The sequence below is a fragment of the Tachyglossus aculeatus genome, chromosome X1, assembly GCF_015852505.1.
Source record: "Tachyglossus aculeatus isolate mTacAcu1 chromosome X1, mTacAcu1.pri, whole genome shotgun sequence".
Lineage (NCBI taxonomy): Eukaryota > Metazoa > Chordata > Mammalia > Monotremata > Tachyglossidae > Tachyglossus > Tachyglossus aculeatus.
This window is the reverse complement of record NC_052101.1, coordinates 85,183,155-85,195,336: the sequence shown is the minus strand read 5'-3', so window position 1 is coordinate 85,195,336 and position 12,182 is coordinate 85,183,155. Positions and strand designations below refer to the sequence as shown.

Below are 12,182 nucleotides of genomic sequence, written 5' to 3'. Positions count from 1 at the left end.
AGCTTCCTGCTCATTTGGTGTAATGCTGTGATTAGTGGATTAAGACTTTTATTCCATGCCCGTCTACAGTTCTGCAAGCGTGTGCTGAGGTATTCTTTTGTTTTTGTTTGTTTTTTTTTGAGTCGAAGACCAGAAAGCCCCTTCTCTTTTTGTTCAGGAAGAGCTACTTTGTTCATTGTGGAAACTGTTTCTCTACTTAAGGCCTCCAGGCCCCGCTCCCAGCCCACCCCATCCCATGTGCTCCACTTCCTTCCTTATACTCCAGTTAGAACCTATTTGTCTCTTGTCAATTCATTCCAGAGCCCATCGCTTTTGTCTTCTACCGCTCTAAAATTGAAGTGTGGCACTGTTGCCTCAAGGAATTTCAAACTGGTCAACTAAGGTTAGGATGGAAAAGTAAGAAAGAAGGGTCTTTAGGAGGCAAGAAAGAACCGATGCTTTCTGGAGAAAGAAAGGAAGTTCTGGTGGAGAAATCAAGGGAGGTGCTGCCAGGTAACCAGCACAGAGAAGGCAAGCAAAGCTTTTTTTGCCATCAAACCACAGTTGGAGACAGTTTGAAACCTCCTCTTGGGCAAATGTGAGAATTCATCCTAACCTAAATATGATTGAATAAGTGAATGAATGACCTCTAAGTGGGGACCGTTCAGAGGTGGTCATAATAATACTAATAATGATGGCATTTATTAAGCACTTACTATGTGCAAAGCACTGTTCTAAGCGCTGGGGAGGTTACAAGGTGATCAGGTTGTCCCACGGGGGGCTCACAGTCTTAATCCCTATTTTACAGATGAGGGAACTGAGGTACAGAGAAGTTAAGTGACTTGCCCAAAGGCACACAGCCGACAATTGGCAGAGCCGAGATTTGAACCCATGACCTCTGACTCCAAAGACCGTGCTCTTTCCATTGAGCCACGCTGCTGTCATGTGTACGTTAGAATTCAGCAGCACCCTAGGACTACTTCTCCTTCCTGGGGCCCTTTTGGGAACTGAAGACCTGTGAGAACACTGCTGGAGTCTGTCCCAAAAGTGACAGAAGACTCTTCAGGAGTGGAGGGGGAGGGAGACTGCCTGAATGGAGCCTCTCACAAAGTGCCAGGCAGCAATCAATCAATCAATCAAATTTATTGAGTGCTTACTGTATGCAGAGCTCTATACTAGGGTTGGGAGAAGCAGCATGGCTCAGTGGAAAGAGCACGGGCTTGGGAGTCAGAGGCCCCGGGTTCTAATCCTGGCTCTGCCACTTGTCTGCTGTGTGACCTTGGGCAAGCCACTTAACTTCTCTGTGCTTGTTACCTCATCTGTAAAATGGGAATTAAGACTGTGAGCCCCATGGGGGACAACTTGATTACCTTGTATCTACCCCAGTGCTTAGAACATAACAAATACCATCATTATTATTATGTCATTATTATATCAAAATGCACATCTGCCGATTGCAGTTTTTTCCTTTGGAGGCATTGGAGCTTATTATTATTATTCTAATATAACAGAGGTAGTAGACACGTTGCCTGCTCGTGAGCCTACAGTCTAAAGAGGGGAGACAGACAATAATATAAGTACATTAAATTATGGATATGTCTTCCTACTCCCTTTGTGTCGCCCTGATGTGCTCCCTTTGTTCTCCCCCACCCCCAGCCCCACAGCAGTTACGTACATATCTGTAATTTTTTTATACTAATGTCTGTCTCCCCCACTCCGCCAGATGGTAAGCTCATTGTGGGCAGGGAATGTGTCTGTTTATTGTTGTACTGTACTCTCCCAAGCGCTTACTACAGTGCTGTGCACACAGTAAGCGCTCAATAAATACGACTGACCGAATGAAAAGTGCTATGGGGCTGAGGGAAGGATGAATTAAAGGGTGCAAATCCTAGTGCAAGGGCGATGCAGAAGGGAGTGGGAGAAGAGGAAATGAGGGCTCAGTTGGGGAAGGCCTCTTGAAGGAGATGTGCTTTTAATACGGCTTTGAAAGTGGGGAGAGTAAACGTTTGTTGGGTATGAAGAAGGAGGGAGTGGGTGAGGGGTTGGCAATGAGATAGAGAAGATTGAGGTACAGCCGATAGGTTGGGTTGTAGTAGGAAATCAGAGAGGCAGGGTAGGAGGGGGCAAGGTGATCGAGTGCTTTAAAGCCAATGATAAGGAGTTTCTGTTTGATGTGGCGATAGGCAACCACTGGAGAAGTGGGGAAACATGGACCAAACAGTTTTGTAGAAAAATGATCTGGGCAGCAGAATGAAGTATGGACCGGATTGGGGAGAGACAGGAGGCAGGGAGGTCAGTAGGGAAGCTGATGCTGCAGTCCAGGTGGGAGAGGATAAATACTCGGATTAATGTGGTAGCAGTTTTAATGGAGAGAAAAGGGCGGATTTTAGCGATGTTGTGAAGGTTCGACCGACACGATTTGGTGACTGATGGAACATGTGGGTTGAATGAAAGAGATCAATCAATCAATCAATCAATCGTATTTATTGAGCGCTTACTATGTGCAGAGCACTGTACTAAGCGCTTGGGAAGTACAAATTGGCAACACATAGAGACAGCCCCTACCCAACAGTGGGCTCACAGTCTAAAAGGGGGAGACAGAGAACAGAACCAAACATACCAACAAAATAAAATAAATAGGATAGAAATGTACAAGTAAAATAAATAAATAGAGTAATAAATCAATCAATCAATCAATCAATCGTATTTATTGAGCGCTTACTATGTGCAGAGCACTGTACTAAAGCGCTTGGGAAGTACAAATTGGCAACACATAGAGACAGCCCCTACCCAACAGTGGGCTCACAGTCTAAAAGGGGGAGACAGAGAACAGAACCAAACATACCAACAAAATAAAATAAATAGAATAGATATATACAAGTAAAATAAATAAATAAATAGAGTAAGAAATATGTACAACCATATATCCATATATACAGGTGCTGTGGGGAAGGGAAGGAGGTAAGATGGGGGGGGATGGAGAGGGGGACGAGGGGGAGAGGAAGAGATGAGGGTAATGCCAAGGTTACGGGCTTGTGAGACAGGAAGGATGGTGGTGCTGCCTACAATGACGGGAAAGTCGGGGGGCAGGATAGCATTTAGGTGGGAATAGGAGAAGTTCTGTTTTAGACGTGATCAGTTTGAGGTGTCAGCGGAAAATCCGAGGAGAGCTGTCCTGAAGGCAGGAGAAAATATGAGACTGCAGAGAAGGAGAGAGATCAGGGCCGAGGGTATAGATGCAGCAAATTGGTGGAGGTAGGGTGAATCAGAATCAGGGCCAGGACAATATCCCACAGCGGAAGAGATGTTACATGTTTTACTTTCTATTGCATCCAGTATACTTCTGTGAGTTTATTTGCATTATCAACTGATGTTTACTGGTTATAATCATCGTGGTCTTTGTTCAACGCTTACTATGTGCCAAGTGCTGTACTGAGCACTAGGGTAGATAAAAGATAATCAGATGCCACATAAGGCTCACACTCTTAAGTCGGAGGGAGAACAGGTATCGAATCCCCACTTTACAGGTGAGGGAACTGAGGCACAGAGAAATTAAGTGACTTGTCCAAGGTGATACAGCAGGCAAGTGGCGGAGCCGGGATTAGAACCCAGGTCCTCTGAATCCCAGGCCGGGGCTCTTTCCACCAGGCCATGCCGCTTCTCAGCAGATTGAGCGATAGAATATTCCAATTGAAACAGAGTGCTTTCCAGAATGACCGACTCCACTTTCCCATTCTTTGTCTCGTCTTCAGGTATTGGGAAGAATGTCATATGCGAGAAGGCAGCTAGCTCGGTGGATGCCTTCCGAATGGTCACAGCTGCCCGATACTACCCTAAGCTGATGAGCCTGGTTGGGAACGCCCTGCGCTTCCTACCCGCCTTTGTCCGGATGAAGCAGCTAATCGAGGAGTGCTACATCGGCACAGTGATGATCTGTGACGTGCGCGTCTACTGGGGCAGCCTCCTCAGCCCCGACTACAACTGGATCTGCGACGAGGTGATGGGCGGGGGCGGCCTGCACACGATGGGCACCTACATCGTCGACCTTCTGACCCACCTGACGGGCAGGAGAACGGAGAAGGTCCACGGCCTGCTGAAGACCTTCGTGAAGCAGAACGCAGCCATCGGCGGGATCCGCCATGTCACCAGTGACGACTTCTGCTTTTTCCAGATGTTAATGAGCGGTGGAGTCTGCAGCACCGTGACTCTCAACTTCAACATGCCCGGTTCCTTCGTCCATGAAATCATGATCGTGGGGTCCACCGGGCGTCTTATAGCCCGAGGGACTGATTTATATGGGCAGAAGAACACGGCGCTGCAGGAAGAGCTGCTGCTGACAGATTCCCTGACGATCAACGCAGGACTCCTAGAGGAGGGATTTCAAGACATCCCACTGCTGTACCTCAAGGGGATGGTGTCCATGGTGCAGGCCTTACGGCAGTCTTTCCAGGAACAAGAGGATCGCCGGACTTGGGATCACAGACCCGTCTCTATGGCCGCCTCTTTTGAGGATGGGCTATATATGCAATGTGTGATTGATGCCATCAAGAAATCCAGCAGGTCTGGGGAGTGGGAGGCTGTGGAGGTCATGACAGAGGAGCCCGATGCCAATCAGAACCTTTGTGAGGCCCTTCAGAGAAATAACCTGTGAGCTGGGGGTAGTTTGGTGAATGGAGGTTTTGCCGGGGTGGGAAATGAGGCAAAAGGACGGCCATTACCAAAAAGTCATTTGTCGTATGACCACCCACTTGTGTCTTTTACAAGGTTCCGCTTTTCATCCTTATAGATATAACCCTTCCCGACCAGATGAAGAACATTTTTCTCTGTACCGTGGTTGAAAGGTTTGAACAGTCCTGCCTGTAGAGGGGAATGACCGTTGTCTCAGGTTGTTAGTGAAACTTGAGTCATCTTTCCCGCTTGCAGGAGCTGAGCCTCCACCACGGGGGAAGCAGAGGGAGCTGCGGGGAGGGAGTTGTTACGTGCGGCTCTGTGAAGAAGCACGGGAGCTGGGCGCGCACCTTCAAGCAGTTCCGTTACTTTATAACTCATTCAGTTGTATTTATTGAGCGTTTACTGTGTGCAAAGCACTGTACTAAGCGCTTGGGAGAGTATAATATAACAGTAAACAGACATGAAGCAGCGTGGCTTAGTGGAAAGAGCACGGGCTTGGGAGTCAGGGGCCGTGGATTCTAATCCCGCCTCCGCCACTCGTCTGCTGTGTGACCTTGGGCAAGTCACTTCACTTCTCTGTGCCTCAGTTACCTCATCTGTAAAACGGGGGTTCAAAGTGTGAGCCCCATGTGGGACAACCTGATTACCCTGTATCTACCCTAGTGCTTAGAGCAGTGCTTGGCCCATAGTAAGTGCTTAACAAATACCACAATTATTATTATTATTATGTTCCCCACCCACAGTGAGCTTATGGTCTTCATTGAGCCCAGAAAGTAACCTGGCAGAGTCCAGCTCAGCCACTCCTACTTTTGACCCTCATCCAGGGTTCGAGAAATTTCTCCCATCTCACTGGCCTGGAGTGAATTTGTTTTAAGGCTCCATTCTCCCCTCGTCCTGCCCCTTCTAGGTTAGGACCCTTGACCTGGGGAGATGTAGGGCCAACCCCCTTATACCCTCCCCTGCCCAACCTCTACACTACATTGCCTGAGAATGAGGGTTGGATGAAGTAACCCCTCCCCAGCTCCCTCTCTCAGTTCTAAAAGCCTCCGGTTGTCTTTCTTATTCCCTTTCGGATGCCGGGCTGGGTCCTGGTGGGCACCTCCCCCCTTTTTTCGAAACTGCATGCGACGGGGTGGGTTGGAGAAAAGCTGCCCAATCTTTGTCACCTTAGCCCTCTGCGGGCAAAACTCTTCTAGAGAATGCAGCTGTTCGGTGAGTGTTTCAGCAAAGAAACCCTGAAAGAAAGGGAGACGAATGAGCCCCCTAAGAGATTTTGAAAATAGGTAGGAGGATCAGTTAATCAGATATATGGTGCATGTGGGTAATTTTTAAGAAGCTCATTCAAGGTTAAAATTTTATCTTACCCTGTGGACTCTTGCAGGGGTGGATTTGTCTCGGCTGCTTCCACGAGGCAAGCGTAGGAGTCGATTTTTCGAGCAATTCATCATTTGTCTGATAGGTTTTACCTGCCCAGCTGATACCCAGGAGGCCCTTAGACCCTTCCCCACAACATTCTGGCCAAGACATTTGAGGATCCCTGCCGGACACCCGTCAGGGGTCTACACCAAGCCCGGCGTTCTTTCAGAGAGAGGGGGAAAAAAACCCGCCTCTGGCTGCTCTGGCTTGTCAGGTGGAGTGCTTGACTTCTCGATTGGCTTCTGACTTGTGTCAAGGAGATTGTGGGACCGTTAGGAACTCACTAGGTTGAAGAAAAAATCGGGAACTCTAGCCTTCCTGGCGCTTACTGCAGACGGGTGCTCCCAGGATTGTTCCTGTGATTCCCAAGAGTGATCAGTACCCTGCACTTACTGTTTGGCTTCATTACAGCCCTAGTTGGAGAAGTGCTGCCCCATGAGACTCATGCCCCTGAGGTTCACTGGCAACTTCTAGTGGAAACAAGACACGCCCCAGGGGCTGGGTTGGTTCTTTGTGTCTGTAATGGGTGAGGTGTGATGAAGTTTTATTAAATGTATTTTCCATAAGTGAGGATTATTTTAGTGTGCGTATTCTTTCCTGCTAGGGAATCCCCCATGGGTTTGAATTAAGCATTAACTGGCCAGGGCGGCAATTTTATGAAGTGCCCTTCTCTGTGAGCAACCATTCTACTTGCTGTTTGCTTTTTGGGGAGGCAAGCTGTTTAGTCTCCAACCATCCTCTCTCCTGCCCTCAGCCACACTTTTAGGCATGCTGGATAAAGAGGGCGGTATCTGGCTCAACCAGAATGAAGCAAGCATTCCCTTCCCAGACTTCCTCTCTGGGGAAGAAATGGCAGAGGAGCTGCCCATCTCCATGGGCACCACCCAGAGAGACAGATCGGGAAATGATCCTGGAGCCAGTGCTTAGCGCTGCCCTATTCATGGCATAGTCAATAGAGCTTGGGCCTAGAAGTCAGAAGGTTGTGGGTTCTAATCCCAGCTCTGCCACTTGTCTGTAGGGTGGCCTTGGCCAAGTCGCTTAACTTCTCTGTGCCTCAGTTACCTCATCTGCAAAATGGGGATCGAGACTGTGAGCCCCATGTGGGAAAGGGACTGTGTCCAACCCAATTTGCTTGTATCCACCCCAGTGCTTAGTACAGTGCCTGGCACCTAGTTAAGCGCTTAACAAATTCCACAGTTATTATCATGAAGTCTGAGAAAAAAAATCCTCGGAAGGATGTGCTGGGTTAGAAGCCTTCAAAACAGGGGTAGGCTGCTGGGACTCCCTTAAAGTGCTCCCCAGTGAGCCTAGGACACCCAGGAGAAGATCATTTTCATTTCCTTTTCCCCCATCTCCTTTCCTCTCTCCACTGCAAAGTTCCCTGTTTTCCTTTGCTTTTCCCTTGGGCCCCTGAACATTTAGTCTGCCATCTTCAACAGATTCCCCGACTCTTGGGCTGTGATTTTCACCTCAGTGTTGACACAGTGGCTACTCTTCTTTCCATCTTGAAGAACAAACATGGGAGAACAGTGGGGACTGATTGACGTCTTCCTACCAATTTGGATTTAGCAGGAATCAGCAGGCCAAAACTAAGTCCTCAACATGGTTGGGGGAATGAGTGACACAACAGGCCCCGGTGGTCTCAGGCCAAGACAGAGGTTGGGGTGGATCCTCACGTTCACAATACAAGTCAGTATTGTCTTCTGAGAGTGAAAAGTGGGTTTAGACACATCCGGGTACAGGCATTGCCTACAGGGGCCTTAAAGGAACCTGGGCGGGGGGGGGGGGGGGGGGGGGGGGGGGGGCAGCTGCTGAATAAATCCCTGACCAGGGACCACCAAGAGAACTGAGTTCCTTTTGTGTCCCAGTCCCAAGCAAGTCCGTCCTCGTCCTTGGGCAAGCTTCCTTACCTTAGAGAAGCGGCATGACCTAGAGGATAGAGAAGGTCATGGGTTTTAATCCTAGCTCCGCCACTTTTTTTTAATGGCATTTATTAAGCGCTTACTATGTGCAAAGCGCTGTTCTAAGCGCTGTGTGTCCTTGGGCAAGTCACTTCACTTCTTTTCCTCAGTTACTTCATCTGTAAAATGGGGATTAAGGCTGCGAGCCCCATGTGGGACAGGGACTGTGTCCAACCTGATTACCTTGTATCTACCCCAGTGCTTAGAACGGTGCTTGGCACATAGTATTCACTTAACAAATACAATAATTACTATTATTACCTGCAAAATAGGGGATGTCCTCCTCACCACTCTCTCTCTCCTAGGGCTGGGGCAAGGGTGAGATTTCATTTTGAGTGTTTTGACCTAGAAAAGGGCTACTCAAGTGGAAGGATCCAAAAAGAGTCCAGAAAAGCCTCAAGGCTCTGGACCCATAGAACTGTAGCTGCTTCGGTCTCTGACAGAACTTTAGTCCTCTCCAGGCAGACAGGCCTCACTGGGTCCCAACACCCAGCTCCCAAGCCCCAGATTCTGACATTTTCACCCCGTACTAACCCAGAGTGCTCGGCACTAAACCCGGCCTCCCCAGCACGTTGGAAACCTTCCGGAGACTACAAACAGCAAGAAGCAACAGCAGTCTGGCAAACAGGAGATTCAGGGGAACAGAATTAGCTAGGTAGGTGTTCAGCAGCACCCAAGCTGAGCTGTCAACACTTAACATCACCAAGGCAAATGTGGGTCTTTCAAGCAGCTCTGGAGATGGCAAGGGTCCCCTTTCCTAAAGGCGTAGAAATGTATTCTGACAGATAAGAAAGCTTTGTCGGGGGGAGCGGGGTGGGGGGAGGAGACGGAGAGATTAAACCGGGCTCTGAGTCCTTTTGGTATTAAGCCAAACAGTAGGATTAAGCCATAGCACCTGCCTCTTTCCTGTTACCCTGCCAGATGGAGGGGGAGAGTGTAGTTCTTTAAGAAGTGGGCAAGTGCCGGTTTAGCAGAGGCTTTCATTTGAATACATGGGTGAGCTAGCGCAGTGATTTGCCCTTCACTTCTGACCATAAGCTTCCTAAGAAATCACCTAATTTGGCCAAAATATGTGCACCCACCAGAACTGGCCCAATTCCCCCATTAAAGGGCCCGAGTGGCGACTTGGTCCTGGACCCTGTCCTCTGGTGACCCCTACTGGATGGAAGAGAAGGTGCCAGTGTGCCCTCCGTGCCTTCTGCGCTCCGATGAAATCCATCAGATTTTTCCTGTGGTCCAAATCAATCACCCCTTCCATCCCCTACAGCAACTTGGCAGAATTGCTTTTGCAATGGGTGGAAGAAGTGCCTTCTACCTTTGAAAACTCCGATTCCTCCTTGGTTTCTTGGCACTAGAACTTTCTTTAGCTGTCTCTGGTGTCCTAGAGGGTGTGCACACTGAGGAATAGCAACCAGGCAAAATCCCGAGGTCATCTTGAGTCTAGACCCAACCTCCTAGCCTGGGGATTCAAGAAAGCGGGGGGACCCCAAGACATGGATTACCCAGGGCAAGGCCAGGCCTTCCAAAGCCGTCCTGAGCAATCCCTAAAAAGATCATTGAAATGCTTCCTCTCAGCACCCCAAACAACCGTCCATAGCGCTGAAGGCCCAGTTCTCCCGCATTTCCAAAGCTTATATTATCTATCGATCAATCGTATTTATTGAGCGCTTACTGTGTGCAGACCAGGAGGGCTGAGCCCAAGGTGCCGGCTCAACTCAGAGGTCGTCTGGGAGAGAAAGTCTCTCTCTGGGGTATATGGTTTGAGCTCCCAGCGGGAGAAACCCAGAAACCCAACAAGGGTGGAGGTGGAGGACAAACCTCCCAGAAAATCCAAACTAATGCATTCTACGAGGGAATGGGAGAGAAAGTGAGGAAGGGAGCAAGAAAAGGAGAGTTGGGAGGGAGGATTAGGGAGACAATCTCAGATGATCTCTAGTTGCCCGCCTGTGGGATCTGGATGGGGTCTAAGAAACAGAAGGGAAGCAAAGTCGCTCGCCCTAATGAGGACCATCTCTTCCACTGGGAGGGAGCATATTTGGGGCACCCTGATATTTGGGGCAGACGCCTTTCGAAGAGAAATCCGCCATGCCTTTTAGTGTTAGCTACTGAGCCTCTCTTCATCTTAAAGCAACTCCAGGAGAAGCGAGACTGGGGAAGACCTTGGGAAGCTGGTCATTAGCATTCTCATCTGCAGCCCCTGGCACCTGGATCCCCTCACCACCCAAGCCGCAGACATAATGGGGCTCCGGAAGATGCTGTCCCTGGGGGGTACCAGTGCCCGGGAAAGCCACCTGGGTGGGCCAAGAGAAATCAGCTGACTCTCTACCACCGGAAAAGCAGTAGATAAAACCCACATCAGTGTGACCTCCTGGTGCCCATCTGGCTGACCTGTGGCATCGGCCCTGCTCCCTGGTGTGAGCTAATTTAGACAGAGGCACTGTGTGGAGTATTTTATTGAAAGCCTGTGTGATTTTCCCTTATTTATCATATCTGATGTGTATATACCGATAGGTTTTGACTGTATTTATTCCATTCTGTGGTTTTCTCAGTGTTTTTGTATTCTAATTGAATTAGAACTCTTCAGAAGTGTATGGGCATTTTCATTAAAATGGTTTCTACACGATGGAACACCTAGAACTGTGTGTTTGTTTGGGCAGCTGCTGCAGGTGGCCTGAAGATTCCATTCTCTTCAGGCAGGAAGAAATGAGGATGGCTAATGGTTGTCTTTGTGGGCAAACCCCACTCTGCAGTGCCTGAGATGTGATTTCCCCACCCCTCACTGAAAACAGCAGGTGGAGCGGGGGAAACAGATCAATGCTGGGAGACTAATTCTCTGAGGTTTGCTGGCAGTCCCATCCAGGGTTCATCTGAGTGGGTGAAAAACCCATTGTTTCCCTTACAGCCTTATGCCAGTCCCAAAGGACTCCAATGCTGCCTGGGTAGCCCCAGTGAAAAAGAGCAGTAACCAAACCAAGATGTGTTAGGAAGAGCCACCCAGATTGCTCCTTTGCTTGCCCTTTTCTCGCTGCTCTGAGCTCCTTGGAATGGGGGAGCCTTTATTCAGGGGCTTCTTGGACTCCATCTCACAGGACCTTATCTGCACTTGGTACTTATCTCTTAAATCACCAAGTATCAAAGATTTCCTCATGCAGCCCTCGGTCCTATAGGAATAATAATAATAATAATGATAGTGATATTTGTTAAGTACTTACTACATGCCAAGTACTGTACCAAGCACTGGGGTAGATACAAGATGATCAGGTCCCACATAATCAGGCTCACAGTCGAAGTAGGAGGGAGAACAAGTATTTTATCCCCATTTGGCAGATGAGGGAACTGAAGAATAGAAAAGTTAAGTGACTTGCCCAAGGTCACACAGCGGATTAGAACCCAGGTCCTCTGACTTCCAGGACAGGGCTCTTTCCACTAGGCCACACTGCTTCCCAAATCATTCATTTCCAGAGCCCCGAAGTCTCCAAATGGCCCAGATTGAAGAAGTGCTGTTAAAAAACAGGGCTGTCCCTGGGTGGTGTGAAGACAGGGATCAATTGGACAGTGTGGGCCTATCACTGCCAAGCTCAGTCTGGGAAGTGAGGGGGAAAGGCTTATGGTGCAGAATTGCACTCAGTTCTCCCAGAATGTGCTTTTTCATCAAATGTCTTGGCCAGAATGCAGCAGCAGAATTAGAGGACGTTCTTCCAACAATGCAGGTAATAGAAATAGGATTTCATAAGTGCTTCCTGGGTGCAAGTGCTTCCCGGGAAAGAAGGTGCCAGTGGGACTTAAACATGGTCTGCCTGGATCGAGCACGACATGGGGTGGAAGAAATTTGTCTGCGTGTGTGCATGCATGCGTGCATGCGTGCAAGAACCTGACCCCCACGTTCTGGGGGAACTGAGTGTGCTTCTCAGAGCAGTCGTCTGGCACTCAAAACTGCCCTTCCATTCATTTCTCGCTCCTTACTACTCTCCCCAGACCAAGCCCACATGGCAGTGGCTTCAGGGCAGTGTGGCCAACTGGAAAGAGCACGGGTCTGGGAATAAGAGGATCTGAGTTCTAATTCCAGCTCTGCCTTTTGTCTGCTGTGTGATCTTGGGCAAGCCATTTAACATCTCTGGGCCTGTTACCTCATCTGCAAAATGGGGATAAGATCTC

At 49.0% G+C, this 12,182-nt stretch overlaps 1 protein-coding gene across 2 annotated transcripts in view; it reads left to right on the top strand.

The window, feature by feature from the left end:
• Window positions 1-5,068, top strand: part of GFOD2 (glucose-fructose oxidoreductase domain containing 2) — a 55,756-nt gene extending 50,688 nt beyond the window's left edge. For both annotated transcript variants that reach the window (XM_038739815.1, XM_038739814.1), the window contains one exon: window positions 3,732-5,068. In XM_038739815.1, the coding sequence (XP_038595743.1) occupies window positions 3,788-4,630 (843 nt within the window). In that variant the 5' untranslated portion in view covers window positions 3,732-3,787 and the 3' untranslated portion in view covers window positions 4,631-5,068. The remainder of the gene's footprint in view (window positions 1-3,731) is intronic.
• The last annotated feature ends 7,114 nt before the right edge of the window (window positions 5,069-12,182 follow it).